The following is a 17,973-nucleotide window of genomic DNA, read 5'->3' on the forward strand; positions in this document are numbered from 1 at the left end:
AGAGATGGGACAGAAGTTTCTTTAAAATTTGAAACTAAATCAATTCTATCCAGTCCATTTCCTTGTCAGATATGGACCATCCATTTCTTTGTAGGTGTGACATGTATCACAACATCACATCAAATGGTTGAAATCCATTTATAAGTCACATCAAATAGTTGAGATTAAATTTTAAAAAAAAAAAGTGATGTGACTTATAAATAAACCTCAACCTTTTGATGTAATGTTAGGACACATATCACACATCTACAAGGAAACAGAAATGGACTGGATTACGGTCCGTTTAGATCTAAACATTACCCGACAAAACCCTCCCTTGGCCCACAGCCGAGTTTGGGTCACTTCCCATTTTCCTCAGAATTGTAAGTCGAACGGGCTTGAGAGGAGGTTTTGGGTTGGGTTTCAAGAATGGACTTTAGAACATCTTTACTACATGGGGATAACATCATCCATATCCACCGTTCGTATTCAGTCCATGACCAAAATCAAAAGTTGGCCCAGTAGAAGAGTGGGCTGGGCTAAGATGAAGGCCCATATCATCTATACCATCAGCAATACGAGATGAGCTCTCATCGGACATACTTGGCATCTGATTCATCAGTGAAGTGTCACTTAGGGCACACCTGGTGTCGGCGCCTGAGACGACGTCAGGATTACATGAAAATTTCCTGGTTCAGCCGGTGCCGGATTCTTCTCCTGTGCCAGGTCTGCCACAAGCATATGGATTCTTTCCGGGAGCAATATTCTACGGTTGTCCCCCAACAATGGAATCATGCATATTTGCTAGAGCCAATCAAGGTCCATCACAGATGGGCGACATGAACTACTGCCGAAGATTGTCCAAGCACCAAATTCCAAGTTGCATACCTTCGCCGCTGCAAATTCCAGCAAGGGTACATTGCCATAGAATTTGCTTGATGAGGACGACTCAGTTTCCTGGATAGTATCTTATCAGGATCAGTTTAGCATTTATATTTTAGAGCATAAAATGGTCCCCCAGGCATTGCTCCCATGATAGAAGATACTCACAGGCTCTCCGCTTTCCGCTCTCCTACCGTGTGCTGCCTACACATAGATTATTATTGGCCTAGCTGGCACCCTAGTCAGCAAAGGCTTGTCCATGCAGTTCCAAGCTTTTTGGCCTAATTCCATTGCATGGTTCATCAACTTTGCGAAAGTGAATTCGCTTCTTGTGATCACGCATATCTTTGGATAAAATTCTCATTCATCAAAAAAATTAGATCTCCTGGCCCCAGGAAGTAGCTCAACTCGTAAAAAACCACCACCTCCAATTATAGTTGTCTTTGCCCCCACCTTATATTATTTAATAACCCCATCCCAAAACACAAACGAAAAAAAAAACAAAACAAACTGCTAATAGACTTGGGTGTTAACAACCACCATCACACGTCATCAAAGATAAGAAAAGAAATGATTAATTTTTTTTTCTTTTCCTTTTCAAATTGTCCATTTGGTTCCAAATCAATCTAAGCTATTCAGTAAGTAATGATTTCTAACATGCTAATTGTGAAATGTCAATGTGAGTTCAAAAGATTTATGTTCAACATGTTCAGGGCACTTGAGCAAAGAACCCACAGCCTAGGTCACCCTGGAAGAAGCTTCTTTGACATGATCAACACAGCAGCCACCTCTTTGAAGAGAAGGTTGATGCTCACAAGACACCAACTACCCGGATGTCTTCACTACAAAATCATGCCCACGAAGGGAGTGCAACGTCAATTCATCTGTATTCCCCTGCTCAGATTTACAACCATTGACTATGAATCATTTCTTATAGAGAACTAATGCTCACGAGCTTCCCCCCCCCTCTAGAAAGAACTGACTAGTGAATTTGCACATAGCCAAGAAATAACAATATGGGAAGACAAATGCAGATTCTACATTTTCAAACAACCATGCTCTAATATTTAACACACCCCCCCCCCCCCCCCCCCCCAAAAAAAAAAAAAAAAAAAGGAAGGAAGAAGAAGAAGCAGTGTGCTCTAATAGATCAAGTTATTAGTTAAACCAGTGGGACGGAGCAATGGTTTATACTTCTGGTTGGGTGCTCACAGAAAACAATGAAGTCAAATGCAGATTCTACATTTTTCAACAAGCATGCTCTAATATTTACCCAAAAAAAAATGCAGCGTGCTCTAACAGATCATGTCATTAGTTAAACCTGTGGGAGGGAGCAATGATTCATAATTTCTGCTGGTTGGGTGCTCACAGAAAACAATGAAGACACATGATGAATGTAAATCAATATATGATTGCTACACCCTAGAAACTAAAACACTTGGTTTACTAGGTGGCAAAAAAGCACATACTATTGTGACACAAAAGTGAAATTACACTGCTGACATTAAGTAATTTAATTAGACACTTATAGAAACAATAAATACATGACAAACATATTGGTATCAAGGACAGGGATACAACCCAGATCTGAATCCTGGTCTAGGACCTGAAAACAGTTGGAACATTGAAACAAGTGTCACAAACCAACAACTGGTAAGAGTAAATAGTGTGCTTCCTGGTCATGTGTACAACCTTAAGTGAAAAGGTTCTAAGGCTTGGTGGAGGAATTGAAGAATAATTGACTTCCTAAGAAAAGACCATTTAAGAAGTATATGTTGATTACAGCAAATCAGAAAAACATTACTAACAAAAAGGAAATGAGGCCTCCATAAAATAAATATACACAAATATGTTTAGGGGTATTGTGCCAAAACAGATCTACATTTTTATTCCATACTGTCTCAGACAAGAAGCTGAGCTTTAGCCATAAGTGTACGCTCAATGACACTTGCATGGTAGGCTTCTGAAGGGAATTTTTACTCCGCAAGAGTGAAAGGTAACCTTTTGTTTATATTTAACTCCACGCTTTCTTTAACAGTTAAATTGAGAGCTGATACTAGTTATAAAATCAAACACCACACACTGGGCAATGACTTTGTGGGCTCAAGAAAGCCATCTTCAACGTACATGATTTTGTTGAAGATTTTATTTTTCAGGCACAAAATTTAGGTTTCACACCACATTGGGCGCAATGATTGCATTTGGCTCAAAAAAATCATCTTCTACTTGCATGATTATTTGTTGGAACTTTTACTTTCAGGCAGAAAATTTAGATTCATTGCATCTAGAGAATGGTAAAAGGGAGATACAAACTTTACCACTTTACCAAGGGGAGGTGATTTTGTTCTACTGTTTAATTAGTAACATGATCTCCATATATAATGGATGAGCTTCTAAAACAACTATATTATAGTTGCAGAATGACGATGACAGGATTTTCTTTTCATCGCAGTAAGAAAAAAGTTGTATGAGACATAGGTAGTACATACCTAAGTGCCATTAAAGCGAGAACGACGCCTCCTAGATCTGTGACAATCAAAAAATAGAGGGAGACAATAAATAACTGAAAATGACTAAAACCAGAAAATGATATTATGCAAAACCACAATGTGAAGGCAAATTAAAAGAGAGAAGCCAATAAAATTGCACCAATGCTGATGTAGATAAAGGCAAAGAAGATGAAATAGGCCTTGGATGGGCATGACTGATGTTGGCCATTGGTCCAACAGGTATTCATTGCAATAGTCCTTTTCCACTTTGGTAAGAACTATAGTCCTTTCTAATAGAGCTAAAACATGGGTATGAGGTAGAAATATAAGTATTACTTTACGATTTCAGTTAGAACCTTTATGTGACTAAGTTTCCTTCGTTACTTCATTTTCCTAATTAGTTTATGTTACCAGTTCAGCATTGGTTTAGGCGTTTGCTGGATGGAGTTCCCAGTCTGTTTTTTTAAGTCTTTCATATAAGTTTGTAACCAGCTACAGTCCTATGCAAGAATTTGAACCAAGAACTCACTTGGACTATGGAATTCAAGCAGACTCAACAGAAGTGTAACATTGGTGGATTCAGACAAACTCCTTGCTGGATTCAACAGGCAATTGGGTGAGCTCCAGATTTAAAATTCCGCACTAGACTCTTGTAAACTGATCAGATCAGTAATAAAAAAAATTTTCTCTTCTGTTCTGTCCTTCCCATTCTATTTTATTCCAGATCTGAGATTTTCTCCATCAATACTCACAGCCATCAAACCTGATCATACACAGTAACCATACCTCATATGCTTTAAGTTGGTTTCAAATTTCTATTTGATTTCTGATATCTAAATTCCTATTTCAGGTTTAAGTATCAGTTTCAGCCTACGGGAAGATCAGATTTCGTTTACTGTTTCAGCTTAATATTCTGCTCCAGTTATTTCTATATGATTTCTGTTTGATCCTTTGTACAGTTTCAAGGCATAGATCTCTGAACTGATTTTATTGCTGTGTTGGACCCCCTGAATTCAAGAATCTTGTCAATGGAATAGAATCCCATAACTCCAGATCAGAGTCAGATTTTGAGTTAATTCTACCCATTGGGGTGGGTGATCTTCAGCCAGTTTTAGTCAAGAACAGAATTTTGTTGGAATGCTATAATTTTTTTCCTGAACTCTGGTTATTTACTTCACAGATTTTCTGGATATTTCTGTTTTCCTTCAACCTGTCATCTAAGGTCTCTGCTAAACATCATATCCACGGTCTGATAAGACGAGAAAAAAGCAGAGGTGGGACGGGAGGGAAGATTAGCCGGATTAGGCTTCCATATATTAAGCCTTCCTCTCAACCTAAGTATACCAGAAATAAGAAACTTAAAATACTATTCTACCCATAACTTAAATTGGATCTAAGTTAGACCAAACTCAACCAAGTGAACCATAGTTCACACTGAAACTTAATACAGCTTAGAAAGTATAGGGCCTACCTAGGAGAGGATTTATTGGCCTGATGTAACCAGGAAGGACCCTGCCCTTTTTTCCTGCAGCCCTCCAAGAAGGCCGAATCTGAGCAGGGGCAAATTGGTCATTTTGTCCTCTCTTTTGGGGTCCTAATGAATCTTATTGAAAGTAGAGTACTGTTAAGAACCCATATCTACTTCTATTTTTGAATTTGAGGTAGTCTTTGAATAGTTATGGAAGAGTCCGAGTCAAGTTAGGAGTCCCAACTAAAGAGGGATCTCCTTGGTTGCACTCCACTTTCTACAAGGAGTCCGGATCTACTCTTGCTTTGTAATATGAATCATCCTAGGATGAGTTATGTGAGATTCCTTAGTAAAGTGGGAGTCCCAAGTCAAGTAAAAGTCCTTTTTATTTTGGTTTCTAAGTTGGAGTCCAATCATAAAAGGATTCCTTCTTAATTAGAAGTCCTTATAAGTTTGCACTTTATTTAAAAAAGTCCTTGTCTGTTTTGTTTTCCAAATAGAGTCCAAGTAGAAGTCCTAATTTGAATCACATTCTAATGTTGAGTCCTAGAGTGAGTCTATTCATGTAAGGCTATAAAGTACAGCCCCAAAGCTTGTAAAGAGACAGACTTGATGATTAATAGAATTTGACGACTTGAATGTGACTTGAGAGGAGTAGTGGATTCCCAAGGTGGGAGGCATGTGGCTGTTTTGTGCTACTATTTGCTGTTTTCTGCAATTCACTAGATTCTCCCTCTTTCAAAGCCTGCGGTAGCATTGGATTGGTGTCTTATTCATCAGCAAATTCTGCATTCTTCTTCTCCCATTGCTAGTAAGCAAAAATCCCTAGCCTTCCCTATTCTTCCCCTTTTGCATCGAACCCTTCTTTTTTATCTTCTTCTTCTTCCTTTTTTTCCCCTTTTTTTTCTTTTTATTTTTTTTACTTTCTTGAATTTTTGGCCTTTTCAAGGACCAAATTTCAAGGTCAGATCTACAGCAATCTAACCGTTAGGTCTGTCCAAAACTTTAGAAGCATCATTCCTCTAACCCTAGTGACCTTCCCTCCCAAATTCAGCCCAATCGGACCAACCCTAACCCTAGTCTAACCCTATTTCCTTTGCAGCCCTAGATTTCCAAAACTCTAGAAATCCTAAACTTCCTTTTCACTTAGATCTTTCAAACCCTTCCTCCAAAACCTATTTCCTTTTAGAATCATCACCGCCAACCCCTCCTCTACCTTCAACCTTTACCCTAACCCTAGCCACCACCAGAAACCCTAATTTCTATTAAACCCTAAACTCCCTAAACCCTAGACTTGAAGATTCAATTCTGAAATTAAACTTACAGCACAGTTTAGGATCGAATTTTAACCAACCCTAGTTCCTAGACATCACCGAATCTAGTCCTACTCAGTTCCCAACCCTAGAACCCTATATTCAGCCCTAATACTACAACCACAAGGTAATAAAACCCTAATTTTACTGCTGGTTTACTCGGATTGATCCTGAAGACTGGTCCCCAATTTGGGGGTTACATCACCTTCTTACTCTGGGCCATCTCATGTATGTGGGCTGAAGGGCCAGCATCAGATCTAGGTAAGAATTGACTCCAAGTTCCAAAAAATTAAGGGCTAGGGTAGGTCCCATTATGGCCTTAGTTATGGATAGAGTCTCAAGGTTTGGGCTGTGGAGGGATGATTCTGCTTCTAAGGATGGGGATGCTTAATGTATTAAGCTTGGCAAACTCAAATGGGATTGTTAGGCTCACCTTCAAAGCAGAATAGCTGATTTCCTAAAATGAGGTAAAACGGGGAATATCTCAGAGGAGCTTAGATTGGAGACCCTCTAGGTATCAAATCTTCATGCAACTTGGATCAAACCTAGAGGGTAATAGATAGAAAATTCTCACAAAGTTTCAGATATTGTTATCAAGGCATCCACCTAGGCGATGTGCCTCTTCTATGACACACAAGATCTTGGTGTGAGCCTCGATCTAGGGTATTATTCCAATCAACCAAACCCTAGATCCTGGTTCACATCATGAAGTTATGGGTTTTCTTGATTTTCAAGAATGAAAAGTGGGTTACAAATCAAAATTTCCATGAACTGGAAATTGGCTGGGCAGTAAAGGTTGCAAATTGGATCAAAGGTAGGAGCCGTGATGGTGGTATTGTGGCTTAATTTGAGTGGATCTTGCCATCAGGTTTGGAAGATATGGAGGTTCTTTATTATGGATGAAAAGAGGGGATGATGTAAACCCAGATTTAGTGTCAAGGGTAGTACGCTAATATCCCTAAATCTAAGGGCCGCCCAAGAATTCCAGCAAAGAGAATGGGTTTCCTAGGGTGTATAGGGTATTCTAGGACTTCGAAACCCTACAGTAATGTGAACTCAGACGTGAAATTTTAATAGAAAACAAAAAACTAGGTTTTGGGGGCTTTTAAGGCTTGTTGGGTTGAGCATGGAATGATTCAAGGGTTCGGTTAGGCTAGAACTAACTCTGATTTTTGTTGTTTTACAATTTTTTAGAATTAATAATCCTTAAGGCTATGGTTCAAACTAGGTTTCTTACTTGGCTTCAGGGTTAGGGCTTGGTCCGATTGGGTTGAAATTAGGATGGAGAGAGGGTCACTAGGGTTAGGGGATACAACAACAACAACAACAACAAAGCCTGTCCCACTATGGGGTCGCCGGCTGCCCTCCCGGGCCATGCGTCGGCCGCCTCCTTCTCCCTTCTCCGGTTCTGGTCCTGCTCTTCGTTCCTTCTTGGTTTCTTCTCCGCGGGCTTTTGGTCTCCGTGCGGGCCGGCCCCTCCTTTCTCGCTTTCCTTTGGGGCTCCCCCCCTCTCTTTCCTGGGTTAGGGGGATGATGTTCCTAAAGTTTGGTTCAGATCTAATGGCTAAATTTCTGTAGATCTGACCTTCAATTTTAGGTCCAAGAATAAGTCCGAAAATTCCAGAAAATATCTGGAAAATACAAAGTATATATGGTACGGTGAGGAGAAGCTTGCGGGTGGTCTAGAAGAATAGGGAGGGGGTTAGGAAGCTGCAATGGGGTTGGGAGGGGAGTGGACTAACGTGGGATTGCGCTGTCATTTGGTGGTTGTAGTTGATGGAAACAGGAACCCCACTCCTTACTCAATAACTTTTCGTTCAATCCAAAATTAAATATTTACATAGACTACCTGGCTATTTTTAGCCTTTGCATTCTTTGAAACCAAATCAAACTCTACTCCTAACTGACTTCAACTGAGGTCCCTTATCTAACTAACTCTATCTAGATAAGAAACCACCAAACACTTAAATTGGGACTCTCAAATCAGATTAGAATCCCAATAAAAGACAAAAACCCAAAGACCAAGTCTAAACAAAAGAAACTCTTAAAAGATAAGAACCCTCCTAAAAGATAGGAAATAATTTTATCTTATTCACAACTCAAATAGGACTTTAAAATGGACTATAACTCACAAGTTACCAACCCAAATAATAAAAATAAAAAATAAAAGCAGATCCATAGACCTTGGATTGAGGGGATTCCAACTAGATCCACATTCAACCTCAAGGGTTGGAAAAATGATTCAGCCAGCTCTGGATTGGGCCTATTCGGGCCCAGGTGTTGGGCCCAATTATGTTGGGGGGTCAACCTTGGTCACATCAGGGGATCAAATGAGGGGACTGGGGAATAACAGAGAAATTAACGGGGATTCGAAGAAGGGTGGGCTGCCAGATACCTGGATGGGAAGCCCCGTAGAATTTTGGATTCGAATGAAATTGGAGCGTGAAGGCTGCGAATTCAGCCAGAGCAAGGCTCATGGCTTGATCTCACCTTAAAACCTAAGAGTTCCTTCATCTTGGACCTTCTCAAACCAAATTGAAGAAAACCAATAGTTGCAGCAGCAAACACACATAAGAAGCAATCAAAACCTGAGAAAATTAATTTATAACCTGAACTGTAAAGGATTCCATCAATTGGTGTCAATTTATAATAATATGGAAGGAGTCCTAGTTGGATTAGGACTTTAAAACAGACTTAAATTAGGATTAGAAACAGCAACTACCTACATCTAATAGCCTGACCTCCATACGGACAAAACCCAAATCCAGGGCTGCTTATTGAACCAAAAGACTTACTTCAATGTAACCTAATCTAACAAGAACTATACTGCCCTTATGCTTGGGCTCACTGAACTGCCCCTGCCCAACCGAAAAGTACAAAGCTGTTAAAAAAAAAACCAAGTGCAGAATGCTATCCATTTATAATTGTGCGGCTGGCAGCAAACCTAGGGGATTTTCCTAGCCTGAACTTTCCATTTAGGGTGGGGCCTGGGTCCTGCATTACTGGGGGGCTGACTCCTTTTGATATTTGATTTTCTTTTTAACTATTTCTATTGGATCCAAATACAAGGGTATTTGCTTAGTAATTACAATGAATAATATCATAAAGAAATGTCTTCGTTTGCTTGAAATTAGGCATAAATAAGTGTATGTCTTAGAATCCAGCCAATGTCCAAGAACAATATACACCATCAAACTTCAGTCAAAACCACAAGTACCATTCTGACTGTTTTCTTTTCCGCAAAAATAGTTCATGCATTAAGTTTAGAAGGTTAAATAACATATAGAGGCTTTGTCCAAAATGCATGGACTAATTTTACAAAAAAAGATTTGACAGAGGTCCATATCTAAGTTACCATGCTAACATGCCTATGCAGGCTCTAAGGTCCAGACAGCATTCTCTTACCCATAACTACATAAACTCCTATCAACCCTTACTAGACCAGAAGCTTCGTGTTTTGGGTTCTCCTTGTTCTGGTCACATCCAACCATGAGAATTTACTGCATCAATCATGCCCCGCCTCCTTCCCCGGTGCAGGCAGGGGCATTTTGCTACTCATGCATCATATTATCACTACACTATATGTATCATGTCCAATAAGTGTATAGAAGAAAAGGACTTCTGATAACAGTTTACAGACAACAGAAGAAAAGAAAATTGTTAAATTTTAGATAGGCAGAGAAGGACATGAAAATAAATATCAGCTTCAACAAAGATCAGTGTACCGGATGCAACTGCTGTGAAATTTTATGTTGACTCACAAGAACAGAATAGTATCTGAAAGACAAAATTGGGCGTCTGTCACAGCACATTTCTGGATATAAAAATGTCCTTACAAAGAATTTTCAGTCACAATCTCAACCAATTTAACTTAGAAAGTATATCCAGGAACCTAATAGCATTGGTAGTTGTCAGCTTAACCCAAAAAATCCAATGACAACCAGATCTAGGGTTTCCTACCAAGAGAGGCATGTTTGGACGGACCCAATAATTATCAGGTAGCAGCTATGTTGGTGGCATGGTGCTGTAGCTTTTTGGTGACAGCATCATTTATCGATGTGGTTAGTTTCAATGTAATTCAACTCTGCCAAATAAAAATATGAAACTATAGCAATGGGGTTTAGCAGTTCCAAATTTAACTGTTGGAAATGCAACGATTAAGGTTCAATATACCAATGGACCAAATGGTAGAGATAGGAGTCCAAATTGAACATGTGGCTAATCCAAAAGGTGCAGAACCCTTCCAAATTTTAGTTTGATGAATGATGATAACAAGCCACCATGTGAAGATTACCCATAGCCAGGTTAAGAAAAAATGAGAGAGAGGCAGTAAAACTATAAGACTATAAAGGGTCTGATGATGTTCTACAGAACAAGGACGGAAATATTAAAGCAGGCTATCAAACTGGATAAAGAATGGACCGAAGTGTATTATTTTGAGTGTTGAATGGGTAGTACACACTAACCTGCGTTGGCTAGAGCTCTGCCTAGAGGTAGAGGATCCACTTGCAGTGACATTGTCCTCATCGGTCTCATCAACCCTATAGTCTGCAAAATCTACAGATGTCACTGAACCCTCATCAGAAGTTGAAGCATCATAACCTGACCTATTTCGTCCACTCCTTGCATCACCAATTCTTGACCGTCTTCTGTTTCTTGAACTTCTGAAGTTATCAAAGACCTGATACAAGATACATGAGGTCCACCAGTTGCCTTCATCCCCAGGGAAGTCCTCAAACTCATCTCCTGTTTCTTCACCATACTCGATCACATAGTCCCCCAACACCACCCCACGAGGTACTTCTGAATGGATAGTGCTCAAAACATCTATTATCTCAGAGGACTGCTGGAAATTTTCCCAATCAAGTTGCCGAGCAGGATCTATCTTTGATGGACGAGCATGTGGATGGCTAAGCTCTGCATGCTTCTGAAGCTCTGAGTAATTGCCAACAAATGAACAGCGTTCCTCTTCACAGCATCGTTTCTTCTCGTTCAACTGCAAACGTGCTTCTTCCAGGATAGCCCATCCTTTTACTTCGCCTCTACACAGTGGACAAGCTGGAAGGCAGTCACCATGCAATGTAACTGGTGGATTGTTTTCTGTGCAAACTAGATTAGATGTTGAAGGGTCTTTCATAGTTCCTAAGATCTCATTTGCACTTTTGAAACGATCAAGACAATTTGAGTGTATGTGGTCTGTGTCGCACATGAATGGACGACATCCTTTCTCATAAGATGAGCATTGAAGAAGGACAGCATTATGGGGATAGTCTAAGCATATAGGGCAATTCACATCTTCCCAGTTGGTATTCAACAGGACATCATCCATGCTCAAAGGTATCAAAATCCAGAAGAACTCTATCTATACATAAACCCTCATGCAAAAAAGCATTTAGCTTTCTTGTTGGAAATCAGCAAGTTGGAACTTAGACATAAAACCTGAAAATCAACACTGCATGAAGAAAACAGTTAAGATTCAAAATAACAACATGATGCCTAATAGAAGTATAGAGAAAATATGCGACATGGTGCCAGAGCTAGAAAAAGCCACAGATAGTTGAAAAACTGCCCATCAAAGTCCCAGTAATAAAAAGTAAGGGTTATCTATTACTAAGACCAACATCACTGGAGTTCACTGAAATATGGAACCCTAAAAGCAGCCTGATTTTCAGAAGGAAAAAAAATGGTATATTTACATAAGATAGAAATCAAGATAAATTCATTTCCATTGAAAAAATATGTAGGATGCAGTAAAGCCCACCACAACAGAGCATCTGGTCCAAAAGTCTCAACCACAAAGAACCATTTGAAGCAAAACACTCCTTTCTTTCATATTCCCAGTCATATCAGGCAGAACAGGTTCTTGGGAACCATCCATCTACTCCCGACCCAAACTTCAAAAGGCAGGCTTGCATAAGAAACATCTATATTAAACATCAATCATTTCACAAAACAGTGAACCTTTAATGCTGTGTTCTCTGATTCCTACTGTGATGTATGACAATGAACTACTAAAGTTTTAAACACAATACAGTAGTATACTACCATAAGCTAGGACTGAATGACCAGCCAAAGAAATTGTTAGGACTAGCAAATAAAAACAATAAAAAAACATGCAGTATGCACCAGACTTCAAGACAGTATTCTCTTTCTTATAAGAGAAGGGAGAATGATATAGGACAACACATGGAGAAAAAGAGGCCAAAACACTGGTCACATGTAACAGCCCCTCGTTTTTGCATCGGTGGAATACTATTAGAAGATCATGTGGGGCCCAAGATCAAATAGAATGAGACTCTTCAGAAGGTCAAATTTGTCTATGCAACAGATTTGGAAATATTTACTTTGGTAAGTTGAAGAAAGGAAATCTAAAGGGCATAAGGGCATCTTGGTCATAAAAATGACTAAACTAACAAAAGTTGTCTGGTCATTAACGGAGTGTCCTTTAGTTGGTATTTTTAGATACCACAAGGGAGGCAAATGCAAAATGTGACTTTTCAAGGATAAAAATCACTTGGGTAAAACCTCAGGGGTACAAATGAAATTATCTATTTTATTTTCTGGTTTCAGATTTAGAAAGTTGACCTAAGTTTCTATTTTTAATTAGACTTAACTTTTATTCTATAGTTTCTACTTTAGTTTCATTACCTGTAATCCAAGTCTCAGCCTTATAAGGAACTTTCTAATAGTTAGTTTCTAACTTTCTATCTGTAAGACATTGCATGGTTTCATACCCACCACACACACAAAAACATTGCAAGGTTAGTTTTATTTTTAATGTAACTTGACAAGCAAGTATAGCCCTCAATATATTTGTAATAGAGGCTCCCCACAATTTATTGAGTTGAATAAAATTCCTTTGAGTGCTGTTATTTTCTTTGTCAAAGTTGAGCAACAATGAAGGGTTGAGAAACCCAGCCTGGAGAGAGCAAAATCCCCAGGGCTGGAGGAGTCTGGCTGAGAAAGCCTGATCCACCTACCCCTTTTACATTCCATTTTTGTATTCTCTATTTCTTCACCTTCCAATCGTGTCCTACTTATGCTGAGGTATTGTGAGTCTGTGACTGCCACGATCACTGAGAGGAGCAATCATAGACTGCTCTTACAGTCTTACCATCTCTTACATCAAAACTATTGTGTTGCTGGCACAGCCACTGTCATTTGAAGAGGCCTGCTGCCAATCTGCAATTTGGCTGCTTGCTGCAACATCATATCCTCCCATCTCTGTCCTCACATCAGATCCTCCCATCTCCGTCCTCTACACACAAACCTGGCTTGACTTTGAACACATCATTCCACCAACCATTAGTTCATTTCTTGTATAAGCCTAAACCTTCCATATTTCATTCCATGTTCATATCAGACTTTAAGCATCACCTCACCACCACCACCAATCATCCATTAAATCCAATTTTGGTTGCGTTCCATTGGTTAGTTTGGCCTACAACCCCATAGATTCTAACTTGAAAGCCATTGTCATATCTCTCAATTGAACCATAAGAATTAGGAGAAACTTTCAACGTATCTTTTCCACCATACAAGCTACACTTAATCAGGTTTGGGAGCCATCCTGCCCGCTGGTTTGGTTTGGTTTGGTTTGGTTCTTATTTCCTAATGATGCAGATCCAGCCCAAAATTATCTTATTTTCCTTTGAAATCATCCTAGGTTGATGGATATGGATTATCGAGCGGTTTAATTTGTTTATCTGGTCATGGGTCTATTAGATGAGCCCAAAAATTTAGTGTCTAGGCCAAGTACGAAAAAATATTAGTTAATTAGTTTAATTGGTCTAATTATGTAAATTCTGCTCAACTCAGGTTACAAGAGCAGAATAGTCTTTTCTAATGTTATATATATTTCAGTTTTAAGAGTCTACATCACTTAATTTCTATATTTTTAGTTTACAATAGTTTCTATGTCCTAATCTTACCAAGACTTCTTATGTAAGGCTAAAATAGCCCCCTATCAATTAGAATAGATAATTGATTAATAGATCATTTTCCCTTCAAGCCTTGAGTGCTTTCGTGTGTGTGTTGCTATTGCAAGTTTGCAACTATTGGTTTGTGTCCACCTTCATCAGAGAAGCTCAAGAGCAGGAGTATTGTGTCAAGGTTCTTGGTGAAGTCAAGCTAAATCCTTGCTATAGTTGAATAGACAGCCTCCAAGAAGCCATTCCATTCCAAGAATCTACAAGGCCCCCCATCTAGATATTGGCAGCCTAACCCATCCCCCTTCTCCTATCACCTTCTTTTTCTATTTTTCTTGAATTTTCTAGAATTTTCTGATTTCCAAAGACACCCACAATTCAAGGTTAGATCTATACCAATCTAGCCATCAGATGTACCCCACACTTCAAGTATATTATTCCCCCAGCTCCAGTGATCATAGATCCTAGTTTTAACCCCACTCGGCCATTTATAGGCTCCAGTTCCCCATCTTTAAAATATTCACCCCCATATCTCTAAGATCAAGAAACTTTTCTTGGTCCCATATGAGTTGGTTCTCTTAAACATCTTGGAAGACTAGCCCTCATTCAATTGAGGCTACACCACCTAAATTACCAACTCTGAAATTTTTTTTCTAGTTCAACATTATGCTACAACATATCATCAATCCTACAGTAAAATACTTCTTAGCTGAATTTCTTCTACATTAGGGAGGGAGAAGCCTGCTTACTATCCAACAATATGTAGAATATGATGATTTAGCTGCAAACTTAAACTCAAAAACATGATAATACATGATGACAAATATCAATCTAGATATGCAAGCAATTACCATCAATCAAAACTGAGGACCTTACTTAAGGATCAAGTGACAGATCAGTCAAGTGATACTAGAAAAGGAAAGTGAGGAATCAACTAGAATGAAGACGAGAACTGAATCACAATAAGAAATCAATATCACTGCATAGGAAGACAAGAACTCATGCAAACTACAACCTCTTGAACAAGGTAGGATTCCCATTGAGTACTCAAAAGTAACTTTTAGATACAGAATATAATACTAAAAGAAAGAAACCACAAAAATAACGTATAATACTCAAAATAACTCTTGAATACATAAAATAATACCAAAAGAAAGAAACCAAAAAATTAACTGGCAAAAAAAAGAGGAAAAAAGAAAAAAGACACATTTTCCATGCAAATCCAATAGGGAATTGTGAGACAGAAATCTCAGTTTCCAAATGGATGGACCTTCAACTAATTCCCATGTTCGACAACTTTAGTATATCAGTTAAGATCGACCTCCATCGTCATTCTCTAATCAGAGCTACAAAAATTTTTCAAGTCGGTGCTTCAGATTCTTTTGGTCAAAATCTGGACTACAAACACCCTTAGCTCTTTCAATCAATAAAGTAAGAACCCGGATATTTATCTCAAGCATTGCCATGAGAGAACTACAATAGACAAATAACTTGAGAAACCACACGAAACCAAACAATATTCTACCTTCATATATAAGGTCTGGTGAAAACCAATATCAAAATCAACAAATAACTAGGGTATCGATCCACACGTTGGATTAACTCATAACCAAGAAGCACAATTTTGGATAGCTAATAGAGACAGAGATTCATACAAAATTCTTAACACTACAAATTGGGAAATTCATTTTGAGAAAAAAACTAAAACCAACGACCAAAAGTCCAATTAAACAAATCAAAACCTATAATTTCTTCTTTCAAACAATTATGACCATGCACAACAGATACTACCAGATGTTTAGAGAACCAAAACTAACGAGACTGACAGCGGAACGAAAGTAATCCATCGAGATGAAAGAACCTAACCTCGGCCTTCCCCTTGCAGAAATGCTTGGCGCCTAGTCAAACCAACCAGGAGAAACACAACGAAATGACCTTGGGAGTTGGGACGTCGACGTTATAGTCGGGCTCGGGACGAAGTCTCTTCTTTTGCTCGCATTTATCCCGTTCGGGTTTCCGGGTAGGATCAGCTTGTTAACGACAAAAAGTAAAACTAAAGGTTCTCCGGGTTAAATTACCAATTCGATAACCGTTTCATATTGTTGACCCAACCAAACCTACGGTCTAATAATGGTTCAAAATGTCTCTGATAATGTCGCCAAGTAGCAACACGACCCACCCCTGTTTCGGGAAAAATTGCAATTTTGGAAAAAGTGATTTTTAAAGCCCTATTTAATGTGCTTTCATTATAAAATGTGTCGTTATGTTCTAAAGCCATTAAAAAATGTCAAAGCTTCTCAAAGAACACTCCCCCAAGGTGAAAGAAAGTGTGAAGAGCATCCATCAAGGTTTTTGATGAGCAATTTACTTTCTTAAAGGTTAGTATTCATTTTCTTCATTCTAGTTCTCTTCTATGATTGGTTCCTCCTACGACGAAGACCTAGTTGAAGACTTCAAGTTGTTGTATCAACCCAATTCTTCTTTACTCTAAAATGAATCCCCATTCACTCTAGCTCATCCGTGAATCTTACGAATAGATTCAGAGAAGACCTAATATAAGATTCGCTAGATTTTCATTCTTTTTACTTTGTTTTATCTCTAAACTATGATAGATCATGTTCTAGTATGATTTCATAATTTTCTAAGTATTTTCAAGGTAGTTTAGAACCCAAACAGGAATCATTATGTTGATCTGAGCCAAATCTATCTGTACACAAAGGCTGGTTGAATGGTCTGGTTGCCCCGTATGACCCACCCAAGCGACCAACCCATGCTCTAGCTGATTGCATGTCCAACTTGATTGCCCTGGTTGCACTAGGCAACCAACCACACCCTACTGTGTTGGTTGTTTGTTTCTCTTTTCAATTTCATACCTCTAGAGTTATTTCTAACTTTGAACCAACATATTAATAGAACTTTTTGGAAAGTGTGAACATACTCTTTGACCTATTTTATAAGGTTACAAATCAATAGCAAGGTGAGGAAATTCACTTGCTCATAACCATTGTTACATTCTTGATTGTTTTGAAACTTGTTTATATGTTTACATGTTATTGTTTTAGGGTTTAGGAATGATTATTATAACTTTGAAATTTCAGTATATAAGTGATTACTAATGCTTTTGATATATGGATCAACATGTGACTGTATAGACTTAGAGTGACTTGTGAATTAAGAATGTGATTGAATCCTCTTGTTATGTGAATGTAAGTCGTGATTGTGAATTGGGGAATACCTATTTGGATGTTTCTATCTTGGGACATTAGTGGAGGTGGTGGGACACAATCCTATGATGCCCCTCGGCATTTTCCACGATTATTGGATGCCATGACTAGGAAATCTAGTGGAGTTTGGTTAGAAACTCCGTCATATCACACTCTATCGACGTGTGTATTGCCTAGTGACCCGAGGTAACAATGTGGGGTAGTGGGCGCTTAAGACCAGTAACCAATCCGTGAGAGGACACAACCACATTATAGGGGGCCATTCATTGGTAGGGTTGCATATAATAAACTTGGGCTCATGGTGTAACAACCCCCATATTTCTAACCCGAAATCCATATTGCAGGTCTGATAACCCGAAAGTCAAGTCGAATTAAGTTGTGGAGTATCCGAATAGAAGTCCATGATCCATCCCCAGAACCCATGGATCTGGATTCTCTTGATGAAGAACTTGCCTTGCTGGGAAGTTGGATCCCAAGTAAGAGTCAATGTGATGGTTGAAGGTGTCCAGATTGAAGGTAAGACCTCCCCCATGTGTTGTTTAGGGTTAGGTTGAGGTTGGGAGTCAACCCCTTGAGCAAAGTACTAGGGGGCGATCGCTTAGGGCGGTTGATTATGCTTGTGGGATTTTGCCCTAATTTGCCCCCTGTCCTCTATAAATAGCAAACCCCGCCCTATTAACGCATTATTAT

General features: G+C 38.9%; 1 protein-coding gene across 4 annotated transcripts; it reads right to left on the bottom strand.

Moving 5' to 3' along the window:
• Positions 1–573: 573 nt before the first annotated feature.
• Positions 574–16,044, bottom strand: LOC149029461 (uncharacterized). Of its 4 annotated transcripts, none has more exons than XM_089141882.1 (4): positions 15,926–16,044; positions 10,598–11,583; positions 3,351–3,387; positions 574–1,703 (listed from the first exon to the last, which is right to left on the bottom strand). In XM_089141882.1, exons 2-3 carry the CDS (start codon positions 11,458–11,460, stop codon positions 3,351–3,353), a joined length of 900 nt encoding a protein of 299 aa, XP_088998008.1. In that variant the 5' UTR covers positions 11,461–11,583; positions 15,926–16,044; the 3' UTR covers positions 574–1,703. The 4 variants fall into 4 exon arrangements, with proteins under 4 accessions (XP_088998008.1, XP_088998006.1, XP_088998009.1 ...); XM_089141880.1 differs by having other exon boundaries at positions 576–1,755; XM_089141883.1 differs by lacking the exon at positions 15,926–16,044 and adding an exon at positions 15,851–15,925 and having other exon boundaries at positions 576–1,755.
• Between the last annotated feature and the right edge of the window lie 1,929 nt (positions 16,045–17,973).

Source organism: Hakea prostrata, chromosome 1 (assembly GCF_041222555.1).
Source record: "Hakea prostrata isolate BN-2017 chromosome 1, UWA_Hpros_2, whole genome shotgun sequence".
Taxonomy (NCBI): domain Eukaryota; kingdom Viridiplantae; phylum Streptophyta; class Magnoliopsida; order Proteales; family Proteaceae; genus Hakea; species Hakea prostrata.

What these genes read in the sequence shown, in the direction of transcription:
- LOC149029461 (XM_089141882.1), bottom strand. Translation starts at nt 11,460, where the DNA reads ATGGATGATGTCCTGTTGAATACCAACTGGGAAGATGTGAATTGCCCT. An exon ending in CAGAGCTCTAGCCAACGCAG is followed by an intron (nt 3,388 to 10,597) that starts GTTAGTGTGTAC and finishes TGATTGTCACAG; the next exon opens with ATCTAGGAGGCGTCGTTCTC.